We start from the raw sequence: 22,428 nt of genomic DNA on the forward strand, positions 1-22,428 counted from the left end.
TGTGTCCCGCCCCGCCCAAGGTTACCGCACACACTTTCACTGCTGAAGCAACAAGTAGTATATAACAGCAACGCTCGCGAGGACGCACCGCAGTACACGCTTGACAAACAGACAGCGAAGGTGAGTCACGGAGGGCGAAGCGAAAGGATAGACTGAAGATTTTATTTAGTTGGGCTAATTAAATATATACGTTGCAAGGACGGTAAGAAACAATAATAATGATAATAATAATAATAATGGAGAATACCTGTGCTGTGTCATATTGGGAGAGAGGAGAAGCGGGGAAACGGAAAGGATAATCTAGCATTCCTCTCCTGAAGGCGCCGAATCAAAGTAATAGGAAAGTTGAAGGCAGACTGATCAAAGCCTGCCAGTGAAAGGGGTGACGGGGGACGAACTGGAAGCGTCACAGCCCGTCACAGTCCCTCCAGTCACGCGGGCGATGCGCAATGCAGGCCGGTGACGGAAGGGCTTGTCGTGGATCTGTGTAGGTGTTGTCATACGGGGGAATACATTTTTCGAGGCTTGCGTTCACCTTCCCACCCTCCTTCCTCCGCCCAAGATCTAAAGAAAGGTCAACCCGTCCGCTGCGATTGGCACGATTTGGCTTTCACTGGTTGCCTGGTAAAATAATGTAGTCCCGGGTCTTTCTCTGCCCCTGTGGTGGATAGTGGAGTGTTTCCCATGTGGTATCAGTACACTGGATATCAATTTCCAAGGTGCATGACTACATTTTTCTTCATTGCACTGTAGCGCCATTTTTTGTTCCATTGCTGTAGTTTGGTGAGGTCATCTTGTAGGAAATCCGCAGTCAAGGGGTTAAGTTAAGTTAGGTTAGGTCGGGTTGGGCTAGGTTAGGTTAGCTTAGGTTAGGTTAGACCCACAACTTCTCTACAATTTATATTTTCCGGCACATAGTTGTATCTCGTCCATTTCCGTCGCTGTTCCTCTGTCCAGCCGCAAGGGACGAAAAGGGAAACGTGTGCACATGTAAACGGAATGAAAAAAATATATCTCTTCACTTGCACGCTCGCCCACGTGTTGTGATTTTCTTTCCCGTGCGCGCGACGTCAATCGGAGCCATTCACTTCCCTACTTCAATGTTTTTACCGGACGGAAACTCAATAACAGAACGTGTTTCTGATTTTACTCGTGTTTCTTTTTAACGTGAAGGTGCAGGGCGGGAGTGTACTATAGGTTGGGTGGGGACATGTGCAGTGGAAATAAAAAAAACTATCGGCGGTATAACGAATCGCAGAATAGAGAAAGAATGATAGCTGTAGGAAGAAGATTCTACTCGTGTTTTTGAACGTGAAGGTGCAGTCTGGTGTGAGGGACGGGCGGGAGTGTACTATAGGTTTTAGGGATACTATAGGAAAGAGGAAAGAAAGAAAGGAAGAAAGAATGGAGCGAATATTTTTTTACAACAAAGGAGACAGCTCAAGGGCACAAAAAAAGGAAACAATAATAAAAAAAAAAAGGAGAGAAAGGGAATAGAAAGGATGGAAAAAGGGAAGGAATTAAGGTGGCATTTAAGGTAGGTTAGGGTGCTGCAGTTTTGGGGAGACCACGTTATTTGGCCGAGCTCTTTCACTTAGCAACCTGAAAGCCAATACGTGGGGTCATAAAAAATCTATCGGCCGCCTAACGAATCGCAGAATAGGAATAGAATGAAAACTAGAGAGAAGATGAACGCTGGTAGCTGTATATGGTGCATGTTTTATACCGGGTCATCATATTATGTCATCTCCTGAGGCTTATTGGGCTATATGTCTTTCCTGCATGGCGGACCGTATTGCTATTGATCAACGTGTAATCATGGTGGAGCGGGCGACGGGATCACAGCTTCCGCCTCCCCGCCATCCATCTCGCCCCCTGCAGCGGCAACAGGTGTGTCCGGGCTCTTGGTGAGGTCATTACTGCATCACTAGTATCCTCATTAGCTCCTGGACTGTTATTAACCGTGTAGCAGCGATGGGCCAAATTTGTGGTTTTACCGTGTAGCAGCGACGTGCCAAATTTGTGCCATGATATAAACCCCCTAAAATAGATGATGCATAAACTGATCACAAATGCTTTGATATAGGGAACTTGCTCGATTCATTAGAGATGATTTACATGCAGTTTCCTATTTTCTTCATTTTTGTAACTTTAATATGTGGCACTGATGACCCGTATGATTTATTGTGCTCGGCGGAGAACCATTAAAAAGCGTCCCATCTGCGTCATACATTTCCTTTATATATATATATATTTTTTTGTTTGTTTTTTCGTAAGACTAATTTTTTTTTTTTGGGGGGGGGGTTGAGTCTCGTTGTCTTTTGTTTTGTTTTGTTTTCATTAATTCTTCAATCTTTTTTTTCTCTTATTCATTCTCTCATTTTCTTTTTTCTTTCTTTGTCTTTCTTTCTCTATCTCCCTTTTTCTTTCATTCTTTCTTGTTTTCTTTCCTTCTTGCTTTCTTTCCTTTTCTCTTTTTCTTGTTCTCTTTCTCGCTCTCTGTCTTTCTTGGTATCTTGCTGTCTTTCTTTCATTCGTTCTTCCATGTTTCTTTTTTCCATGTTTTCTTTCTTATATACTTTGTTTCTTTCTTGCATTATCTATTTCATGCTTAATTTCTTTCATGCTTAATTTATTTCATGCTTATTAATTTCTTTCATGCTTAATTTCTTTCATGCTTAATTTCTTTCATGCTTAATTTATTTCATGCTTATTAATTTCTTTCATGCTTAATTTCTTTCATGCTTAATTTCTTTCATGCTTAATTTCTTTCATGCTTAATTTCTTCCATGCTTTATTTCTGTTTCCTTCTTTATTTTCCCGTCTCTTCCTGGCTTCCTCTCACTCTATTGCTTTCTTTCTTGCTGTCTCTCTTTCTTACTCGCTTGCTTGCTTTCTTAGTTGCTTGTTTTCACGCTCTATGCTTTCTTTAATGCTTTCTCTATTTTCTTCCTCATTCTCCTCATCATTCTTCTCGGCATGATAAAAAGAACCCGCCTCAACGTCGCGGTAATAGACACAGGTAATCGCGGTAATAAACAGTCGAGTTTGTGTCACGCGATAATTAATTGAGATTGGTTCATTTTGGGATGTGTTATTTATGGTTTTCCGCTGCCATTGTGTTATCGCTGTTTATTTTCTTCTTCCTCTTGCTCATGTTGTTGTTGTTGTTGTGGTGGTGGATACGACATTCTGGCAACGCTGCGGAGGAACAAAATGATGTACACAATCTTAGGCAACACTCTCCCAAACGTGTAATCTCTCTCTCTCTCTCTCTCTCTCTCTCTCTCTCTCTCTCTCTCTCTCTCTCTTGACGGGAAATACGCGTTTGTATGTCCTGCAAGAAGACAATTACATGATTAAAAGGACAATTATTATGTTGCCAATTACAGATGTTATTATGAGGCTATTAGACAACTATGCATGGTAGGCAAGGACACACACACATACACACACACATAGGAGAAAGGTGTACAACAACAACAACAACAACAATACTACTACTACTACTACTACTTTACTACTATTACTACTACTACTATATGCTACTAACACCACCATCACCACCACCTTCATCACCACCATCATCACCACCATTACTTCTGTTGTTGTTTTCCCCGACACACCATCAGCCGGGGGCCCCAACACTATGGTTCCTGGACCCGTGGGACTCAACATGCTGTATACACGATGTCTTTGGCAACACACGTGCGCTGGTGAGAGGCTGTGTTGCAAGGCTGCGGTGTGCGAGGGACGGGGGGGGCGCAGCTCAGGCGGCTTGGATTGCATGTAGACACCCTTTCTGTGGGAGGGAAACATTGTAGTAACCCATAATGTGATGAATGTGAAGAACAAGATATCAGTGCGTTGCGAGAGTGTAAGAAGAGAAGAGGACTAAGTGAGTTACAGGGCAGACTGAAGAAATGAAGGTGGATGAAACGAGAAAGAAAATGGTGTGTGTTATGTGTCACTACAGTACTATAAGAGCTTAGGCGAGGGAAGGGGGGGGGGCACCTTCCCTCTACCCTCTACAGCACAAGATTTCCACTCAGCTGTAGAGAGAAAAATGCCTTCACAAATTTACTGGTAGTATTTGAATATAGTGAAATAAATGTGGACCTATTAAGTTTCGTCGCTCCTTATCTCAAAGCTTATGGTTAAATTTGTTATCAGAGCATGAGTTTGTTCAGTAAATTTCACACCTGGTTCATAACCCGTCCTCTGCGATTGGTACGGATTTGTCCTTCACTGGTAGCCTGGTAACATATAGTCCCAGGTCTTTCTCTGCCTCTGTGGTGGATAGTGGAGTGTTTCCCATGTGGTACTGAAGTGCTGGATTCCCCTCCCAAGGTGCAGGACTTTACATTTTTCTTCATTGAATTGTAGCAGCCACTTTTTGTTCCACTCCTGTAGCTTGGTGATATCTTCTGGTAGGAAATCTGCAGTCAAGGGGTTAAGATGTGCGTCCCCAGCCCAGCCTATGCTCTTTTGCTGGGCTTGGCTGGCGTAGAGGGAGAGTTTTCACTTTTCACATGCACAGCCACGCCTGGGATGAAAGGAGCGCTCTACGTTGATGATCTAATCCGCTCGCGGCGAAAAACTGTACCAATGTTCGTCAATGTCATTCAAGACCCGTGGAAAGCCTGACAACAATTATAATCCTGTTATCTAAGCTGGCTGGAAAACTAAACATATCGCACAAACGGTTACTAATAAGTCTGGTACTATATAATTTTCTCCCAAAATGGTTTTAGTAAGTCCGTAATCGCTTTTTTCTTAGAGAGTCTGCGGCAAGCCTGGCTCTCTCTTCCCTGTTCCAGTTTTGTGAAAAATGAGGAAAACGGTACTGTTATAAGCGTCCTGTTTAGAAGTAATCTATGTCTCTTCTGGCGGTAGCTTTCTCCATCGCTTTTGTGTTCTTGTATAGCTTTTGTCTTCTGCATCGGAACTACAATCTCTTCTCATGAAACCGTATTTTCTCTAACGCCTTTCTCCAATATTAGTCTCCTTGTCTTTCTCCGTTGTCTGTGTGCGCGTGATTAGCCTTCATTCAACGTATCGAGAGACTGTAAATATCCTCCTCTAATGAGTTTCTCGGTTCACTTGTTTCGGTGGCGCCTCCCAGTAATAATTAACCCACGCACCCATGTCTCTCCGCGTCCGTGCGCCGCCGCTGCAAAATAAGTTGTTGGGAAAGGGGGAAAGCAGTGAGGATCAATTCGGTAGCCATTCACCCGTCTCCAGCTTGCTCAATGCTACGACGATTTAGGTTCAGCAGCACTGCGAATCAACAGCATCACACACACACACACACACACACACACACACACACACACACACATTTATCATCCGCTGCTGGGAGTTGATGCTAAGTCCAGCGGCGTAAAAAGCTAAACGAGCACATACAGGGATGCACCAGTTCACACGCTACCCAGTTATTTGAGAAAGAGAAATATAGATCCTGTTTTTGTTTGGCGTGGAGTTGGCAGACCCTCCTCTTAGCACATGCGTTCACGGGCGAGCAAGGCGGTTGATCATAACTTCTCAGACGCATGAAAAAGCCACACAGAGATGCATCAGCTTACACGAAACTCGGTTATTTGAAAATCCTCTTAGCACATGCGTTCACGGGCGAGCAAGGCGGTTGATCATAACTTCTTAGACGCATGAAAAAGCCACACAGAGATGCATCAGCTCACACGAAACTCAGTTATTTGAAAAAGCTATCATGTTTTTTGTTGTCGCGAAGAGTTTGCAGACCCTCCTCTTAGCACATGCGTTCACGGGCGAGCAAGGCGGTTGATCACAAGTCTCAAAGCGCAATAAGTAGCCACGAAACGAGACACAGTCATTTGGGAAAGTAAATCACAGAGCCGCGTCGTCTTGTACCGTGTAATGAGATGCTTGCACTCCGATGTGTTATTGTGCCGCGCGGGCCATGCATGACGCGCCGTGCTCATCACCCGCAGGCGTCCACAGATTGCATGCACATCCTCCTCCTCCTCTCTCTCTCTCGTCCTCTCAGTCTCAAGGCCACGCTATTGTTATGATGTATAGTTATCCCTCCCTCTCTTAACTAACTCGTATTCTTGCTCCCTCCCCCTCTACCTACCTACCTCTCTCTCTCTCCCCTGTCCTCCCCGTCTCCCTGCCCTCCTCCCTTCCGCCAGACAGCCATTAGATGCGGCACGCGACCCACAAAAGAGTTAACAACGGCATCGGGAGGAAGTTGGGTGATTACGTTTGACGCGCAAGCCACTGACGTCAGAACAAAGATGCTGCACCCTCATTGTGGCGACACGTGATGAGGAGAGGCGACACACACACACACACACACACACGTGACGTACTATACAAATGCGTAACTGGAAAAGAGAGACATGTAGCTGCACACTATAGTAATTTTCCTGTCTCGTGTATCGTAAAAGATGAATAGGTTAATAAACAGCATCCTCTGAGCCCTGTCGCCATGTGCCACAGATGCGTGTATGCATGTGGGCGGCGGTGCTGGTGCTGGCGGTGGCGGGCGTGGGCATGGTGGCTCCGCAGGGCGTGGGCGTGCGGCTCACCAACAATACACTGTTCACGGCGGGCCTCGGACTGCTGGTGGCTGGCCTCGCCTTCCAGGCAGGCCGCACTAGTGCCTACCACTACTACAACCGGAACGGTGGCAAGAACCCGTGAGTACCTGCCTTCCTTCCTTCCTTGCACAGTGTTACCAATGGAACGGTACTTTCTTCACATCACTATATAAAGCAAGCCCCGTTTTCCACGACCCAGCAGCCACAGATAAGATATATAGCCATTTATTATAATTTGGGGATAAGGGGGCCGGGGTAGGGGTTGCTTGTGGACTAACCAGTAATGAGTATATTTACTAGAAAAGAGTAAGGGGCTTACGTGTCTGACAAGTTAACACGAGTTGAGTAACATTCTCTCTCTCTCTCTCTCTCTCTCTCTCTCTCTCTCTCTCTCTCTCTCCAGAACTTGTAACGCAATACTTGATTGATTTTTAGTTGTCACGTTCACGTTACAAAATTTTGCTGTAGTTCCTGACTTTAAGCTTTGAAAGAACAAGTCACAGAGAGAGAGAGAGAGAGAGAGAGAGGTGGCAAATGTTGGCGTCATGTGTGCCCAAGAACATATCTGTCTGTTGTATTAATATTGCCCTAATCTCCCTACTCGCCCAGGGGAGGAGGGACCCCGGGGGGCTTCTTCCCCTTCCGCCACCGCCGCCACGCCAGGGACGCCCCGCTGGACCCCCGCGTCGAGAGGATCTTCGAGGCCGCCCTGGAGCACGACGCCTCGGGCTGCGTCCTGGAGCTGACCTGTGCCATCGGCCGCATACCCGAGCCCTCCCTCAACGGCCGCGTCAAGGACTTCCACGCCATCCTCAGGTTGGTCCACGCACTTTGTTGTACTGAAGTATGTTCAAGACAGTGACGCCAGTGAACATACAGTGCGTGCTGAACCATACAATTGAAGCCGCAATGAAGTTGTGTTATTGATTAGTGGATTACACTGAGAGGATATTGAAGGAGTGGAAAAAAGTTGGAAAGTTTCGTTTAGTCGGCGCAACATCTGTGGTCATATGCCGGAGAGAGACAGAAGGGGAAGGAATTATAGAAGGAGACAGACCTCAGGAGACGGGACACAACCCCTGATTGATACCTGGTACCCACTCACTGCTGGGTGGACAGGGGCGTAGGCCAGTAGGGTATCGGAAAAGCCGCCCAAATTTTCACACTCCGCCCGGGAATCGCACCTGGGCTCTCTCGATTGTGAGCCCCGAGTGTGCTAACCACTGCACCACGAAGCCCCCTGAAGGAGTGGAAAGTAAAGTAAAAGTCTCAGGTATATGGTTGAACAAATCTATCATAGTGAGTCGAGGGCTGCCCCCTTTGGCTTTCATTAATAAGGGCCAGTTCGACAGTCCAACAGAGTCATTGTGAGCGACCAAACCAAACTATAATCTCCACAATGATCCGTTTTTTTCTTCGCAATACCAGATATACTAAAGAGACTTCTCGTGTGGTCTGCTACAATTTAATCCTATTACCCAGAAGGCCTGCGCAGGCGAGCAAGAGGCGAAGGAAGGGAGGGCGAGGAAGGGGAGTATATATTTTGCCGGCGATGTGTTAAAGCTAACTGTAATATTGTGCATATTCTAGACTGTACTGTTCTGATATATTCTCTGAAGTAATATACTGTCGATATTATATCAGTGTTAGTAATAGTCTATATAGGAGAGAAGAGGAGTAAAGAGTCACTATTGAAGGTACTTATAAGGAAGAAGATTAAAGAGAGTATTAAACTACAAAGAAGAATATAGAAGTAAGACGAGCCAAGTTGTGTTTAAACCACACCCGGCGGTGAACTCAATGGCGGACACTTGCAAGGATTGGAGGCACATTGATAGACACTTGGACGGTCGGTAGGCATTCGTGAGGAGACCAGACTTGACTGTGCAGGAGAAGGAGACCAGTTCAAGGGAGAAAGAGAAGAGAAACAGACTGCCAAGAGGAAACAAGAAGAGAAGCAACAACAAGAAAGAGCAGAGAACAAAACAAGAGAACAGAAAGAAACAAAACAGCACAGAACAGGAAGAAAAGAACAACACAGACAAAGAACAAAACAAAAGAGCACAACAAACACAAAAGAAGAAAGAGCACAGCAAAAGAACAGCTAGAAGAAGCAACACAGTGAAGAGATACCAAGATGAAAAAGAACAATGGGAAAGAAGCAGTAGAAGAGGGAGAACGAACTGGGACCAGAAACAAGGAGTGGAGAACGGACAAGAGGAGAGAGAACACACACACAAAGAAGACACAAGACCTGGAACATACGAAGAGAAAACAAACAAAGGCCCTTGAAGAGAGAGTGCAGAGAAGAAGACCAGTGTGGCTGCAGGGAAGAAACGGACAGCCAGTGCCCAAGGGCAAGGGGTTGGTTAACCTTGCCCCTGAGCCGCCTTCCGCAACCCCGCATGGTTCTCTGTTTTGCCTGAGTTGGGTCTCGCCTGTTGAAAGAGCCCTCTAGCCCGCTGTCTTCGCAAGAAAGAAATGGGGGCAGGCACGCTCAGGGGCAGTTGCTGCAGAACTCCTGGCTGGATGGGATGACCAGGCGGGCTGCAGCCACACGCTAACGTTAGGGGCGGCGCTGGAGGTGGCCACAAGCCTCAAAGGGGCGGCGCTGGAGCAGCCTTGCAGGACACGGGGCTGACACAGGCAGCTTAGGCAGCTCCAGCACCTGAACGCGCAACATTTTTCAGGGACGAGTTAGAAACAGAAGCAGGAGGCGCGGGGTTTCAGTCAGAACTCGGCGGCGACCTTGGCGCGCACCCCAGGAAGGCATACCCCCAGCCTGACCTGCGGCATGGCGTGATTGGCTGCGTGATGCCACTGACTGCTGCTGACTCAGCCCTCAGCTGAAGATACAAGTGACAGAGCAAAAGCTGAAGCTGAAGCTGCAAAAGCTCACAATGCCATTGAGTGGGAGTCCTTGTTAGGTCTAGCTTGCCAAGCCTTGTTTGGGTCTCAGGACACAGCCAGAGGCTGTCGACGACACAGCGCCGACACAGGAAGGGGGGCAGGAGGCAAAGGTTGCGAGAAGGAGGAAGAAGGAAGGAGAGGAAGGAGGAAGAGGAAAGTAAGAGGAGAAGAAGCCTGCAAGGAGGCTGAAGAAGCCCTAAGAACCTGCTCAGCCTGGTGGCTCCGAAGACGACAGTAACGCCTCTCGAGAAGCCGAGGACGGAGAAAAACAGAAACGGAAAAAGTTAACCCGGAAATGCCACGCACAACCGGAAACTACCAGAAACCGGAAACCACAAAGCAACAAAAGAGCACGCGACAGACGACGACGACGCGAAGGGACGTCGAGGACGACGAGGACCTCCGAGGAGCTGACCGAGGGCCTGACGACCCGGCTTCGGCAGATGTTCCACGACCCGGGCCAGACACCATGTTCCAGGGACGACGAACGCGCAGGACGACCAGAGAGAACGCAGGAGACAACAGCGAGACAGAGACAGAGCAGGCGCAGGCGTCCACATTTGATTATTATTTTGTTTGTATTAATTGTCTTGAGTCAGATCATGTAGTTAAGACGATCACAATTAAGGGTGGGGGATAGTGTTGTGGGGGCAGCTGTTAGAGGCTAAGCCATAGGCGAGGCCAGGGGAGGAACGGAAGGCGGGCCGGGGAGGAAGGCGACGTCCGCGCCCCCAGGGCGCGGCCAGGCGCCAGGCGGCAGTTGCCAGCTTGCTATTGCTATGATATTTTTGCTACTGATCTATGATCTGAAATATATATTCTGTAATATTACTGATTCTGATATATAGAAGATAGAGAGAGAAGAGAAGAGAGTAGTAGTAGTAAGCTAGTGTGAGAAAGGAAAAGTGTGAGAGTGTACTAAGAAGAAAGAATGACTACAGAAGTTGAAGTTGTGTGTTTACATATACTCCTCCCACTCCACTCTGACGGCGACACGGAACCCAAGTAACACGTCCGGCATAACAATATTTATATCAATCGCAAACACAATACAAGGAATTTTCATAGTATTCTGTGTTTGGTTGGGGAGCTTACGAACTTGCCTGCAGCTGGTGGGCGTGGCGGGTGTAGAGTTATATGCAGAGTTAAGGGCACGCCACACCCGCTATGGAGTCAAAAATGATTGTGTCGTGTTGTGCAAGTCCTATGCAGATCATAAGATGTCTGACCGGGTTTGAGATTATTATATTAAGCCATCGTGTACTGCATCCCCAGCTCGGCAGCGGTGGGGTCTGCGGTGCGGCGGCAAGGTCATCAGGGCGGCCTGGCGGAGTACCTGGCGGCGAGGGACCTGGGCCGGGGGGGCGGGGACTGTGACCGCCTGTTCCCCCGCTGCCCCACGCCCTCCGCGGTGCTGCTCGACCAGTTCCAGACGATGAAGGTCATGGAGTACCGCCGGTAGTGGTCGCAGGTGAGTGTGTGGGTGCTGGACACAGTGTTTACCTGCGGCAGGGCTCGGCGAGGAAGGGCTGAACTATTATTGACCTCTCAAGGGAAGCAGAACAGAAATCTACACTAAGTATATACAGAAAATACAAGAGTTATATAGAAGAAAAAAGTTGGATAGACAACACTCAAGAATCAAGGTTAATGATGAGAGCAAGAACCAACACGCCAAGTTTAAACTGGAGAAATGGCTACCAAGGAAAGAATGAGCCATGTCCATATGATGACTGTGACAAGGAAACAGTAGAACATTTTCTTTTAGAGTGTACAGGTTATGAAGATATAAGAAACAAATTTAACTTAGTCAACTTCTCACAACACAAAAAATAATAGCAGAAACATTACTTTTTGGTGAACAAAAAATCAAAGATATACAAGAAAGAAAAGAATATATTAAAACTATCTGGAAAACAAGACAGAAAACACAGGAACTGCAGCACAACTAAAGAAACAGCTTATCCCACGCCTACTACTGAACTGAACTGAATTGAACCTGCGGCAGGGCTCAGCGAGGAAGGGCTGAACTATTATATACTACTTATTATGGAACACATGGGGCTGTGCTGATGACAACGTAGCTCAGAGTACATACGCATAGTTTACTGAGTTTATTGTTTAACGCGTTAGTGGTAACTGTAATATGAACGTGTGTAGAGAAACTGCTGTGAAGGGAAAGGAAACTCCGTACTGAACCAAGTGTGGCGAGTGACACCATATGGCCATTACCCGCCTACGTATATGATTACAGATGCCACAAATCTCCACTACATCAACCAGGCAAATATGGAAAAAAATGGAAAAGAGTGAAGCCAATGACATTCATCAAGCCCTGCATCAGATCAGCTCCACCTGCCTTAGTATAGCTATAAGCAAACCTTATAATTATATGAATTTTCAAGGAAAGTTTGTTTTCCTGTAAGAAGATTGAACAGTTTATGTATTGAAATACTGAAAGTCCAAGCTGTATGAACACTAGGTAAACCATCTTGACTCTTGGACACAACAGCTACTGACCTGACGCTTCCCCCGCCCAGGGAAGGACCGTGGCAGGATGGCTTCACCTGCAACACCAAGAGGAGGTGGCTTGACCTTCTCTGCTGGGCTGCCACAAACCCTGTATATTTCCACAGGGACAGTAGTTTTCAGCAGCCCATGACACATTTATATTTTTTACTACTATGTAAGTAAATAGATATTTTATTCATATGCATTATTCCTCACCTGGAAAGTAGGTACTGCTCACTATTGGGCCCAGCACTGGGAACTCCAGAGTAAAGTCCAAGACTTCTCATTCCTGAAGATGCATTTTATGAGCTGTGTTTATTGGGAAATATTTGAATCTTTTAGCTGAGTTTCAATCAGTATTATTAGTAAAATCCATTGCCATATCCATCCAAATAGTTGCAAGGACACACCATATTTGTTAGGTAGTTCACTGCAGTTGGAACATTTTCATCCAATAACTGTTAATAAAACTTCTTGACATTGTTTTAATTCTCTTGTTATAACAGGAATTTTTGTGTAGATGTGTGTAAATTTGTATGTAAATAATTTTCCATGATTTTATATATATTTGATTCTATTAAATTGTATACCCAGTCTCAGATACATGAAGTACATATGAAAAATTGGTCTTTTGTACTCTACCTAGTAAGGAAATAGGAACACTGCAGTGATAGTGTCGAGTAGTGCTGGTAAGGTGGAGATCATACACTAAACTGCACGCTCATCTCCATCTCATTGGCCATTGAGCCTGTGTAGGGCATGAAGCCACTACCCCGGGACACAAGGCAAGTGTGACATCCAGGATACCACAGTTTACCTGCCTCAGGTTTCCTCAGGTACCCAACTGGGCCTGTGGATCATCAGCTAAGCATGGTAATGACAACACCAGGAAGGGGCCTTAATGATAGTGTGTCACACAGTATTTAAAAGGTTTAGGTGATTTATATGGTAACGGTTACTTTACAGCCAAATTAAGACTCCTCTTAGTGATAAGGGAATCTCATTATAGAACAAGCATGAATTAGATATTGACTTTACAATGCACAGCCTCTTAACTTTGCCACAGAGTCCTCCATCTGTAGCTGAGGCATTTTGCAGCAGTCACCTGCTGCCCTGGTGAAGGCTACTGCCACACCGAGACTCTGTGGACTGTATCTCTCTCTTAACCTTCCCTTGTGGATGCAGCAAAGTCAACACTCCTCACTGCTCAGTTTCCTGATATGTATTTAAAGATGAAGCTATGATGATTAGTTATCTTGCTCATGTTAATACGTACAATTGAAACACATATTTGAGTAACAATTATATTTCTTTCATTCACTGTTCATTCCTTGGTATTATGTGTTACAAGGGTTCATAATAGGATGAAACTGCAAGAGACAAATTTTGTGATCATATTTGTGTCCAGTGCTGCATGAGTGCTTGGCTTCATGTACCCTTCTAACACAGAGAGCAGTGTTGTGCTTGTGGATTAACATAACAGATTTTGTCATGTGAACAATGTAGTACGTGTATAGTGATAGTTATTTTACAGTATTGTCATACCTAAACTTGAGTGTGTCAGACAGCATTCACAAAGTCACGATTGTAGTTACACTTTTTAATGCAGCTTCTTTTGACTCAGTTGAGGAATATTTTATGCAAAAACTGTGATACTGAGTGTGGTGTTCCCTCACACAGTAGGGGCACACCTCGCCCAGTAACATTCTGTATACACCATATACATTACGTACTATTAATCTTTGAAAGTACAACAGGATATTTTATCTTGTGACATTCACCAGGCAATAAAAGTACAAGACTCACCAGTACCCATGAATGAAGTGTTTAATGTACACTTTTTGCATCACAACCTACCTGTATTGTCCATGGTCCATCCTTGGAGGACCCTAACACATGAACAGAGATGCTTGCAAATAGCACTTAAGTTGAGAGGTGAGGCACTCCTGAGATGTACCTTAGCCCAGTGCACCAGGGCAACAGCATATCATTCAGCAAGCAGTGTATGTTTGGCAGCAAATTAACCTGAATAACGATAAGTATTATCACCACAGGTCTTTGTATATTCATCATACTTGGTACATATTACAGTAAGAAGGCAGGAGCTGGCCATGACCTGACTCGGATGTTTGTCGTCCAAGACTTTTACCCTCAGAAGATCCCGTGTCCACTAATTGGTGCATAAAACTGATTACATTAAGGCTAGTCTAGCATGGAGGTCAAGCTTACACCTATTCATTTTTCAAAACAAGGCTAATGGTGCAACACACAACATACATCTCTGCTGTCCCCTACACAATAAGAAAACAGTCCCATCTTGCAAGGCCAGATACGTTAAGTACATAACTAGAATTATCAAGCTCAAGAAAACATTGTTAGGCATAAATGCCTTTCTCACTTAAAAACAATAATTATCCTATGTGAGTGATCCAATGCTCACACTCAATTTGAATTTGAAGATCATGAATTTCTGAGTAAGGACATTTTTGTATTTATTTTCACATAGTAATTTTGTGTTTGAAGTATATATCCCCTGAGGTGACATTCATACCCTCACGTCCACGGCTGGGGAGTAGAGTTGCAGGTTATGGTCAGCAGAACTAAGAGACCTTTAGGCTAACTGCAGCTCTTCTTTCTCACAGCCTGCATGCAGCTACACTACAGTGCTATCTACTTATTGCTCAAACTTACTAAAGTGTTGTGCATTACATTACCTCAGTGTATGTGGGTCTGCCCTCCTGTTGCATCTAGCACTTTATTGTATTTTTACAGCCTTTAGGGGAAAGAAATTTTTCAGCGATAGTAATCTTCACAACCTCAGCCCTTTTCTGTTTCTCAGTGAGGGACATCTTTAAATTACAGACATAAGAAATTTTGATAGATAAATATTACATACTATACAAATAATGTTCCTATCTGCATCTGTATCTAAATGCATGACATTTACTCATGGAATGTGGAATTAGTATTTCCTTATGCTAAGAACACCGTGACAAAACCAGAAAGGTGTGTGGAAAATATGGTATCAATAATGAGGATTTAGCAGGTCTAACACACACACACACACACACACACACACACACACATCCACACCAGCACCAGCACAGCCCTGCCAGGCCCAGACACACCCGCAAGTAATGTAATGCACACAAGACAAAGGCATTACTGAAAAGTCTAGTTTATTAGCAAATATGTGACAAATGACCAGTGCGTTATAACAAGCTGGCCAACTCTAGCCAGCCGTAAGACATGACTAACACAACCTGCTTTACCGGTTAGCTAATGGTGGCAAGCGTTTACCCAGAAGCCTCCTTTTACAGCAAATAACTATAGTGTTCTTGCTTCACTAATCATGCGTTAGCATAGATAGATTACAGTACTGGCAGATCTAAAGGAAGGACGGACCACAGAGAAATAAATCGTAGAACCCCTTTTGGTGAGTCATTGTGGAGCTGAGAGACGAGCCTCTTGTTCTTGTGAGTGGTCTAATACGTGTGTCAAATCTGATGGACTTATTCTTAGGAGTCCAGTGAAATGTGAAGCTTACAAACATTTTACGGATTATTTTTGTACACGTGAAAGATTTACTAAGTTTTCTTTGGTCTCTTGAAGGTGACAGGAATTTCTCTAATGACACCTTTTCCTCCAGACATGTCATCACACGAGTCCCAGTGGAATGTTATCAAAAAGCCTTAGAGTTATGGAAGAAACGCAAGTTGTTATTCATGTATATGTTGAAACAGCAAATCTCAATGCTGTATGAAAAGTGTAAAAAATGGAGCTGTAGAATGCAAATGTTATTCATAAGTGATGGCGTCTAGTTTAGTCCCGTCAAAACCTCGGACCAGAATCTCAGGGACTGGTTAGTACTTGCCTCTGTGACTGAATGCTAACTACCAAGGCTACAATGGAGTGAAAAGTACAGATCATCTCGCTAACATGTTGCTCAGCTGTGTATGCCTTCCTTGGTCACCTTCTTTAACTGTGTCTCAATGTAACAAATGCTGAGTGCTCTACCAACTATGAATGTATGCCTATCCCCGTACGTAACTTCCAGGTATCTACATTTTCCTCTAGATACTCCTCGTGGGAAGTGTAACTCTAACACCACACTCTACCTTCCTTCATAACGGTTATCACAAACGAGTCTTTTCATTGTATTTGTACTCAGCTAAAACGCTTTGTGATAGAGTACCACTAAATACAAAAATAAGTTTTCTCTAAGTAGACTCACAAGTTATGAACGTAACACATACCATGTACAGTATAGCAACAAAGCAGAGCCGAACATAGCCGCTGCTCTGCCCAGTCCAGTGACAGTGGCACCATGCACATTGCACCATGGAACACTGGCAACAAGCTACCTTGCACTGTGCTCTGCCATCGGTGTTCCTTGAGACATTAAACTGTGTGTCAGTATTAAAAAATGCACTGCTGGTTATACAGTCTCAAAATGCTGTAAACAAGATGGCGTGTTCCTTTCGGGTGTGTGATGCCCAAGTGTTTACAGCAGCTCAGGTGTGGGAGTAATAAGCAGTGTTTTAGGGTCAAGAACAATCAAACCGTGGGCCGCTGACAGCCTGGTTGTTGACTGCTTCCTGTGTGCTCCCAAAACTGAGGATTATGTCTGAAATACCTTGACAGGGAGACCCAGACGCCCCATCCTTCTACTCATTTAGAAACAAGCTCCCAAAATGTACAAGCACTGAAGGAGCAGAACATGTAGTCTACATATAATGAACAGCTGGGGACATTTGAGTACAGAAGAATCTTGCTAAAATGACACTTGGCTTATGTACTTTCCTCTAAGCCAACTTCTACCAAGTTTGCCTGTTGGGTAAGTGGTAGATGGAGCAAGCACCTGGCAGCACTCAGAACTCACCATTCTCTCCTGTAATTTTTCTAACCTTAAAAGTCTCCTTGACTTTAAGTTTATTAATAAAATGTGTTTATAACTCCATAAGAAATGCATAGGTATACCAAGGCATACAGTATACTGGGTTTCTGGGTAACAAACCTGACTAGGAACACTGTTACTGAACCTCCTCCTAACTGTTACTGAACCTCCTCCTAACTGTTACTGAACCTCCTCCTAACTGTTACTGAACCTCCTCCTAACTGTTACTGAACCTCCTCCTAACTGTTACTGAACCTCCTCCTAACTGTTACTGAACCTCCTCCTAACTGTTACTGAACCTCCTCCTAACTGTTACTGAACCTCCTCCTAACTGTTACTGAACCTCCTCCTAACTGTTACTGAACCTCCTCCTAACTGTTACTGAACCTCCTCCTAACTGGACTGTCAAATAAACAAGACTTTTCTGTACTCCCGCCACGGGCCTTCCCACAGTCACCAGCCAGCTCAGGTCATCACGTAACAAATCATCAAAACGTCTAGTTTGCCTTCAAAAACTAATGAGTAAGTCTTGGTCCATAGCAACACACATAGTCTGTACATCTGATAGACTTGTTAGTTATATTGTATAAACAAGGTTTCTAAGTCTGGTCTACATTTCACATTCTACACTGATAAATAATGGAATAGTAATGTGGTGGAAATTTGCCTTTAGCCTATGTAGTAGTATGTAAATAATATAAAAGAATCAGCAAATAATATAGGTATATCAGCTGACAATTTATAGAGTACATAAATTGCTGCATATCTATAAAATATTTATCATGATTCTTGTCAACAAAACAGGTTACTGACCTCGGCATGAACCCCAAGTGCCTCACTTCCTCAAGATATGATTGTTTCTGTGTCAGCAGAGGTGCAGCACTTCCCTCATGCAGCCTTACACTTCTGTTCCACTGGCATTCTCTCGGCAAAACAGTGCCATTTTAAATATACGAAAAGATAAAATTCGCAATTCTTTCATCACCTATTTTCATTAAATCTTTTTTTCACATCAGGAGGATAAGAGACATAGATGAAGCTGTCGCTGTGCTCTCGGCTTAGACTAGAAGTGTCGTAATACTTATCAGACTCCGGAAAATCTTGATAATTATCGTAATCGTCTAAGTAGTTGTAGCGGTTTCGTCTGAGTCGTCGTTGTTCATAGTTTGGCATGAACGTGGTGGCGTAGTTGAACATCCTCTCCTCGGTGATGTAGTACTTGTGGCCGTGGGGATAGTCCTCGGGCGCGTACGAGAGCCTGGAGTCCTCGGAGTAGTGTCTCGAACGGTAAGACTGTCCGTCAAAGTCGCTGTAGACGTGGCTGGCGTCGCTCACGTCGGGGTACGGTGGGCCCTCGTTGAAGCCGGAGTCCCGACATTCACTCTCCGACTCGGTGGTGGCCGAGTGTCTCAGTTTGGTGGACCTGAGTGGTGGGACGTCCCCGGCCTCGTTCACGCTGCCGGGGGTGCTTCCGCCGCCATCCGGAGACCTGTGACCACACCACAAGCATCACAGCCATAACCTAATAGTAACTAACACGCCATGCAGATCATGTACCATGCAGCGCGCCACCGAGTATGCATATCGGTGACTTTTTTGCCAACAATTTTTCCAGAAATAAAGCACTTGCATGAATTAATCAATATTTAAAGCATTTTTCCATTGATACAATGATTACCTCTTTTCAAAGCCATGTTCAGTCTTGGAAGTACTGTATGAGTCTTGACTTCTGTGAGTAACAGGAGAGCGAAAAAGTAAAAAAAAAAATCCAGGTATAAAAATCAATCAAAATAGTTGAAATTTGGTTATAATTTGGTCACAAAAGATATTGAGTCAGGAGCAAAGTGAGTAGTTATTAAAAGTTCAAACATGATCAAAATTGACAGACATTCCAGTTTATGGATGATGCGGGGCAGTGACTCCCGGGAGCACTAAAGGTCATCAATATAAACACTCATGAGATTCACCAAAAGCAGCAAATATTAGTTTACTGGTGTTGCATATGGCGTGCATGTCTGGGCAACTTGTGCTGAAATGTTTGCTTTTTATATAGTTTCCTGGTTGTCTGTAGCAGTTTTCCTCTGTAGGTTTGCAGCAGCAAGATGTCTTTTCCAGCCTCTTGTGGGATTTTAAGCTTGAATGAATTCTAGAAAAGTTGTACAAGGTTTGAAAAGAAAGCAGAGGTGTGAAAATGTAAAGTGCACTGGACGTAACAATACAAGTAAGGGGGTGCGGGAGGAAGGACAAGAACGAGGCAGCCACTTACTCGCACAGCACCCAGACAATGTAGTAGGCGAGAGAGATGCCGAGGGTGAGGAGGAGGACCAGGCCCGTCACGAGGCCCCACGGGAACTCTGGCGGCTCCATGGTCCCTGCCTCCCAATAGCGGTCGCAGGTCAGGTACCAACACACGGCCCGGCTCAGCGCTCCTGCAGGGACAGAAAGAGGTTTACTGACATGAGTTTAAGTAGACACTGCCAGGCAAGGGCTTATCACCTAAAGAAATGTGCAATTTCTGGCTGTCCACTAAAACATAAATCTGAAATGCCACACAACACGGAAATATCTATCACTGACATCAGAGGAACCAGAGTTTTCACTTACCTCAGAGACATGTTATTTGTAGCTACCTTCTATGCACTACTTACTACAATGCTTGACACTATGAGCTCTCAGGTTCTCACAGAATTTCATGTTTGCCTTACCTTCTACTTCCTTGAATTGCTCTAGGGTAAGGTTAAGCAAAAGACCTCCAATGCACTGCTGAATGAGTTGCTTGAAAAGAAAATATACCATCTCATCATTTTTATTTTCAGTAAAGAAGGGACGAGGGTTAAATATAAGATATGAAAATGCCCAGAATACACAACAAAATAGATTACCCCAAAAAATAATACGATTTAATTAGAGATGTTTTGGTATGTTCCACTTGAGAGAGCTTAGGTCATAGTAAGAAGGAATTATAATGAAAAGAAGCTATTCCAGAGGTTACCAGTGAAGTGTATGACAGTCACCGAGATACATTTATAAGTGTTTTGGTGTGACATCCACTGAAGCTTGACTGAGGCAGATGTTTATGACAGTAGCTTGTGGTTACTGACCTGACACTTTACTCTGAGCTCAGCCAGGTGTTCCTCATTGCAGGTGTCCCGCCAGGAGTGCAGGGGGTGGAGGGGCAGCTCCCGAGGCCCGCCCGTCACGTGGCCACTTTCGTCTGGTGGGCGAGGCACAGGCCCCAAACAGTCAGAGTCTTTACGAGGATAAACTTCATTGTAAAAGACGTAACACACAAGGTATGCAGTGTGGTGGGCTGCAACTTTTTTAGGTAAAGTTAGGGGCATACTTTCATTTATTTCAATGCCTTTTTATCAGATGTGCAGCACAGAATGGACCATATTTCAGTGCAGTTAGTGGATGGAATGGTAGTTGTTTTAATGGTTCTTTGTTGCTCAGAAGATGTTATGATTGATTGACTGATAGGCTGAGGGTTTGTTTTGCCATTCCATCATGGGCGGTGACAGCCATCACCAGGCCCAGGGCAAGATTAAGGCCAAGGAAGACGTGGAGAAAGGTGGTGGAGGAAGATATGACGAGGCTGAACATCACGGAAGAAATGGCTATGGACCGGCAACAGGGGAGGAGGCTCATATCCCGTCCAACCCCACCATAGGGAATAAATGGACGTTAAACGATGATGATGATGATGATGATGATGAGCCCCTCCCCCTGAAAACTGTGCTTAATATCTTACACCCAAAGTCAGGCTCTCAGCAACACTACTCCCTACCCGACTAGTGTATCAGGCCACACTGATGTACTGCCAAAAGAATCGTTGTGTACCATGCACCTTACCCTTCCACTATTTTATATATTTACCTCCCTTTTAATTAACCGTGTAGCAGCGACGGACCAAATTTGTGTCTTTACCGTGTAGCAGCGACGGGCCAAATTTGTGCCATGATATAAACCCCCCGGAAATAGATGATACATAAGCTGATCATAAATGCTTTGATATATATTATGAAATGGTTTGTGTGAGGGGTGATTTTTTCTCATTTTTCTTGCTTAGAGGGACCTTTAAGAAACATGATCCCCGCAGCTTAGACCGGGTTAAGAGAAAATTATCCAGTTACAGATTTATATGTGTATAGAGAAAGCGACATGATTTTTGGATGATGTTCAGAATTCATGATGATGGTGATCCTGGTAAGTGAAACGAACATGAGGGAGAAACAAGAAACAGTACAAAGATAATGATGATGATGACGATGATGATGATGCATGACACGTCTCCTCCCGAAATTGACCTCTCTTTCGGCCACCTCTTTTGATTCTTTTTTGTAGGAGCAGCGAGTGGCGGGCTTTTTTTTTATTATTGTTTCCTTTTTTTGTGCCCTTGAGCTGTCTCCTTTGTCGTAAAAAAAAAGAAAAAAAAAAATAGAAAACTAAAACAAGTGAAATGAGTGAGGGAAAAAGTGTCAGACAGTATAAGACAAGACTCACTGTTGGTGTCCTCCGGAGGGGTGTGGCAGTCCCCCTCCTCCCCCTCGCATTGCCCCGGCTCCCCCTGCTCCACCACGCCCCGCCGCTCCTCCCCATCGTGCTCCCCGGAGAGGTCAGGCGCCAGGATGGGTGTGGGGGGGCTGGCGGGGGGCTGACGCGGGGGGTCGTGGTGTCGGAGGCGGGGCTGTCGAGTCCATTGGTACCATGGCTGGGCTGAGTGTGAGGACCTGATGAGGCTCCGGGGCAGTGCTCGCTCCACCGCTTGGTCTGGAACGGCACCCACGTCTCGGTCTTAGAAAATAGTACGTCACATATGTCGGTATTATAAGACCCTTTCACGTCTGACATAAGCTATTTCTAAAGGTCAAAGAGGGGGTCAGTTGGGTTCTAATGAGTGTTTCTTTAGGTTAACGGTACAGAGGAAGGGTCAAACTACCACCAGGGTCATACAACTACTCCTGGAAATGCCCACATCTCCCACGAAAGCCTTGTCAAGTATGTGTTCTTGGGCAGCAAAATGTCTTATAATACAACTCTTAATGTCAGTATTCTCAGATGCTTCCACCTCTCATAAGTAAAATTCGCCTGCACCACTAAGAGACTGGGTTCATACGGCAGGCTCGTCAAGTGAGGCTACCATAAAAAAAATAAAAAAACGGGTGCCATGGTTTGTGTTTCTGTACTATACCTGTGTGTGGCTGGGACTGGTGCATGGCAGGGGAAGACAGCAGGAGGGGTTGGTGCCACAGGTCAAGGGCGGTGGCCGAGGGGGGGGTGTCGTCAAAGTCCCGCATCCTCTCCAGCAGCACCTCGCATCGCATCACGTCGCAGAAGTCCGCAAGGCACACCACATCCTCACCCTGAAGGAAGGAGATGGATGTACTTCTCCGCTATACCTAACACCTCTACTGTGGACATTAACACAAGAGAACACTGCTTGTACAATGCCATAGTGAGCCTCAGAACTGTCAGATCAAGGTTCATATAGGTGACGAACTGAGAAAATATCCAATTATGAGGAAGACC

General features: G+C 45.0%; 2 protein-coding genes across 10 annotated transcripts in view; one reads left to right on the forward strand and one right to left on the reverse strand.

Moving 5' to 3' along the window:
• Nucleotides 1-13,821, forward strand: LOC126980853 (uncharacterized). The gene is made up of 5 exons (XM_050831168.1): nucleotides 1-120; nucleotides 6,481-6,680; nucleotides 7,191-7,397; nucleotides 10,767-10,962; nucleotides 12,032-13,821. Exons 2-4 carry the CDS (start codon nucleotides 6,481-6,483, stop codon nucleotides 10,951-10,953), a joined length of 594 nt encoding a protein of 197 aa, XP_050687125.1. The 5' UTR covers nucleotides 1-120; the 3' UTR covers nucleotides 10,954-10,962; nucleotides 12,032-13,821.
• LOC126980852 (uncharacterized) overlaps nucleotides 13,293-22,428 on the reverse strand; it is an 18,104-nt gene continuing 8,968 nt past the window's right edge. For 6 of the 9 annotated variants that reach the window (XM_050831164.1, XM_050831162.1, XM_050831165.1 and 3 more), the window contains 7 exons: nucleotides 22,091-22,262; nucleotides 21,403-21,669; nucleotides 20,001-20,149; nucleotides 19,605-19,674; nucleotides 19,166-19,328; nucleotides 18,578-18,628; nucleotides 13,293-18,388 (listed from right to left, as the gene is read on the reverse strand). In XM_050831164.1, coding sequence (XP_050687121.1) covers nucleotides 17,881-18,388; nucleotides 18,578-18,628; nucleotides 19,166-19,328; nucleotides 19,605-19,674; nucleotides 20,001-20,149; nucleotides 21,403-21,669; nucleotides 22,091-22,262 — 1,380 coding nt within the window. In that variant the 3' untranslated portion in view covers nucleotides 13,293-17,880. The remainder of the gene's footprint in view (nucleotides 18,389-18,577; nucleotides 18,629-19,165; nucleotides 19,329-19,604; nucleotides 19,675-20,000; nucleotides 20,150-21,402; nucleotides 21,670-22,090; nucleotides 22,263-22,428) is intronic. The other 3 variants (XM_050831159.1, XM_050831166.1, XM_050831160.1) reach the window with 3 other exon arrangements.

The sequence above is a fragment of the Eriocheir sinensis genome, chromosome 45, assembly GCF_024679095.1.
Source record: "Eriocheir sinensis breed Jianghai 21 chromosome 45, ASM2467909v1, whole genome shotgun sequence".
NCBI classification, from domain to species: Eukaryota; Metazoa; Arthropoda; class Malacostraca; order Decapoda; family Varunidae; genus Eriocheir; species Eriocheir sinensis.

Excerpts from the sequence above, each read along its gene's own strand:
- LOC126980853 (XM_050831168.1), top strand. The coding sequence starts at position 6,481 with ATGCGTGTATGCATGTGGGCGGCGGTGCTGGTGCTGGCGGTGGCGGGC. Across the intron at positions 6,681-7,190 it reads CGGAACGGTGGCAAGAACCC|GGGAGGAGGGACCCCGGGGG; the intron begins GTGAGTACCTGC and ends CTACTCGCCCAG. Across the intron at positions 7,398-10,766 it reads GACTTCCACGCCATCCTCAG|CTCGGCAGCGGTGGGGTCTG; the intron begins GTTGGTCCACGC and ends CTGCATCCCCAG.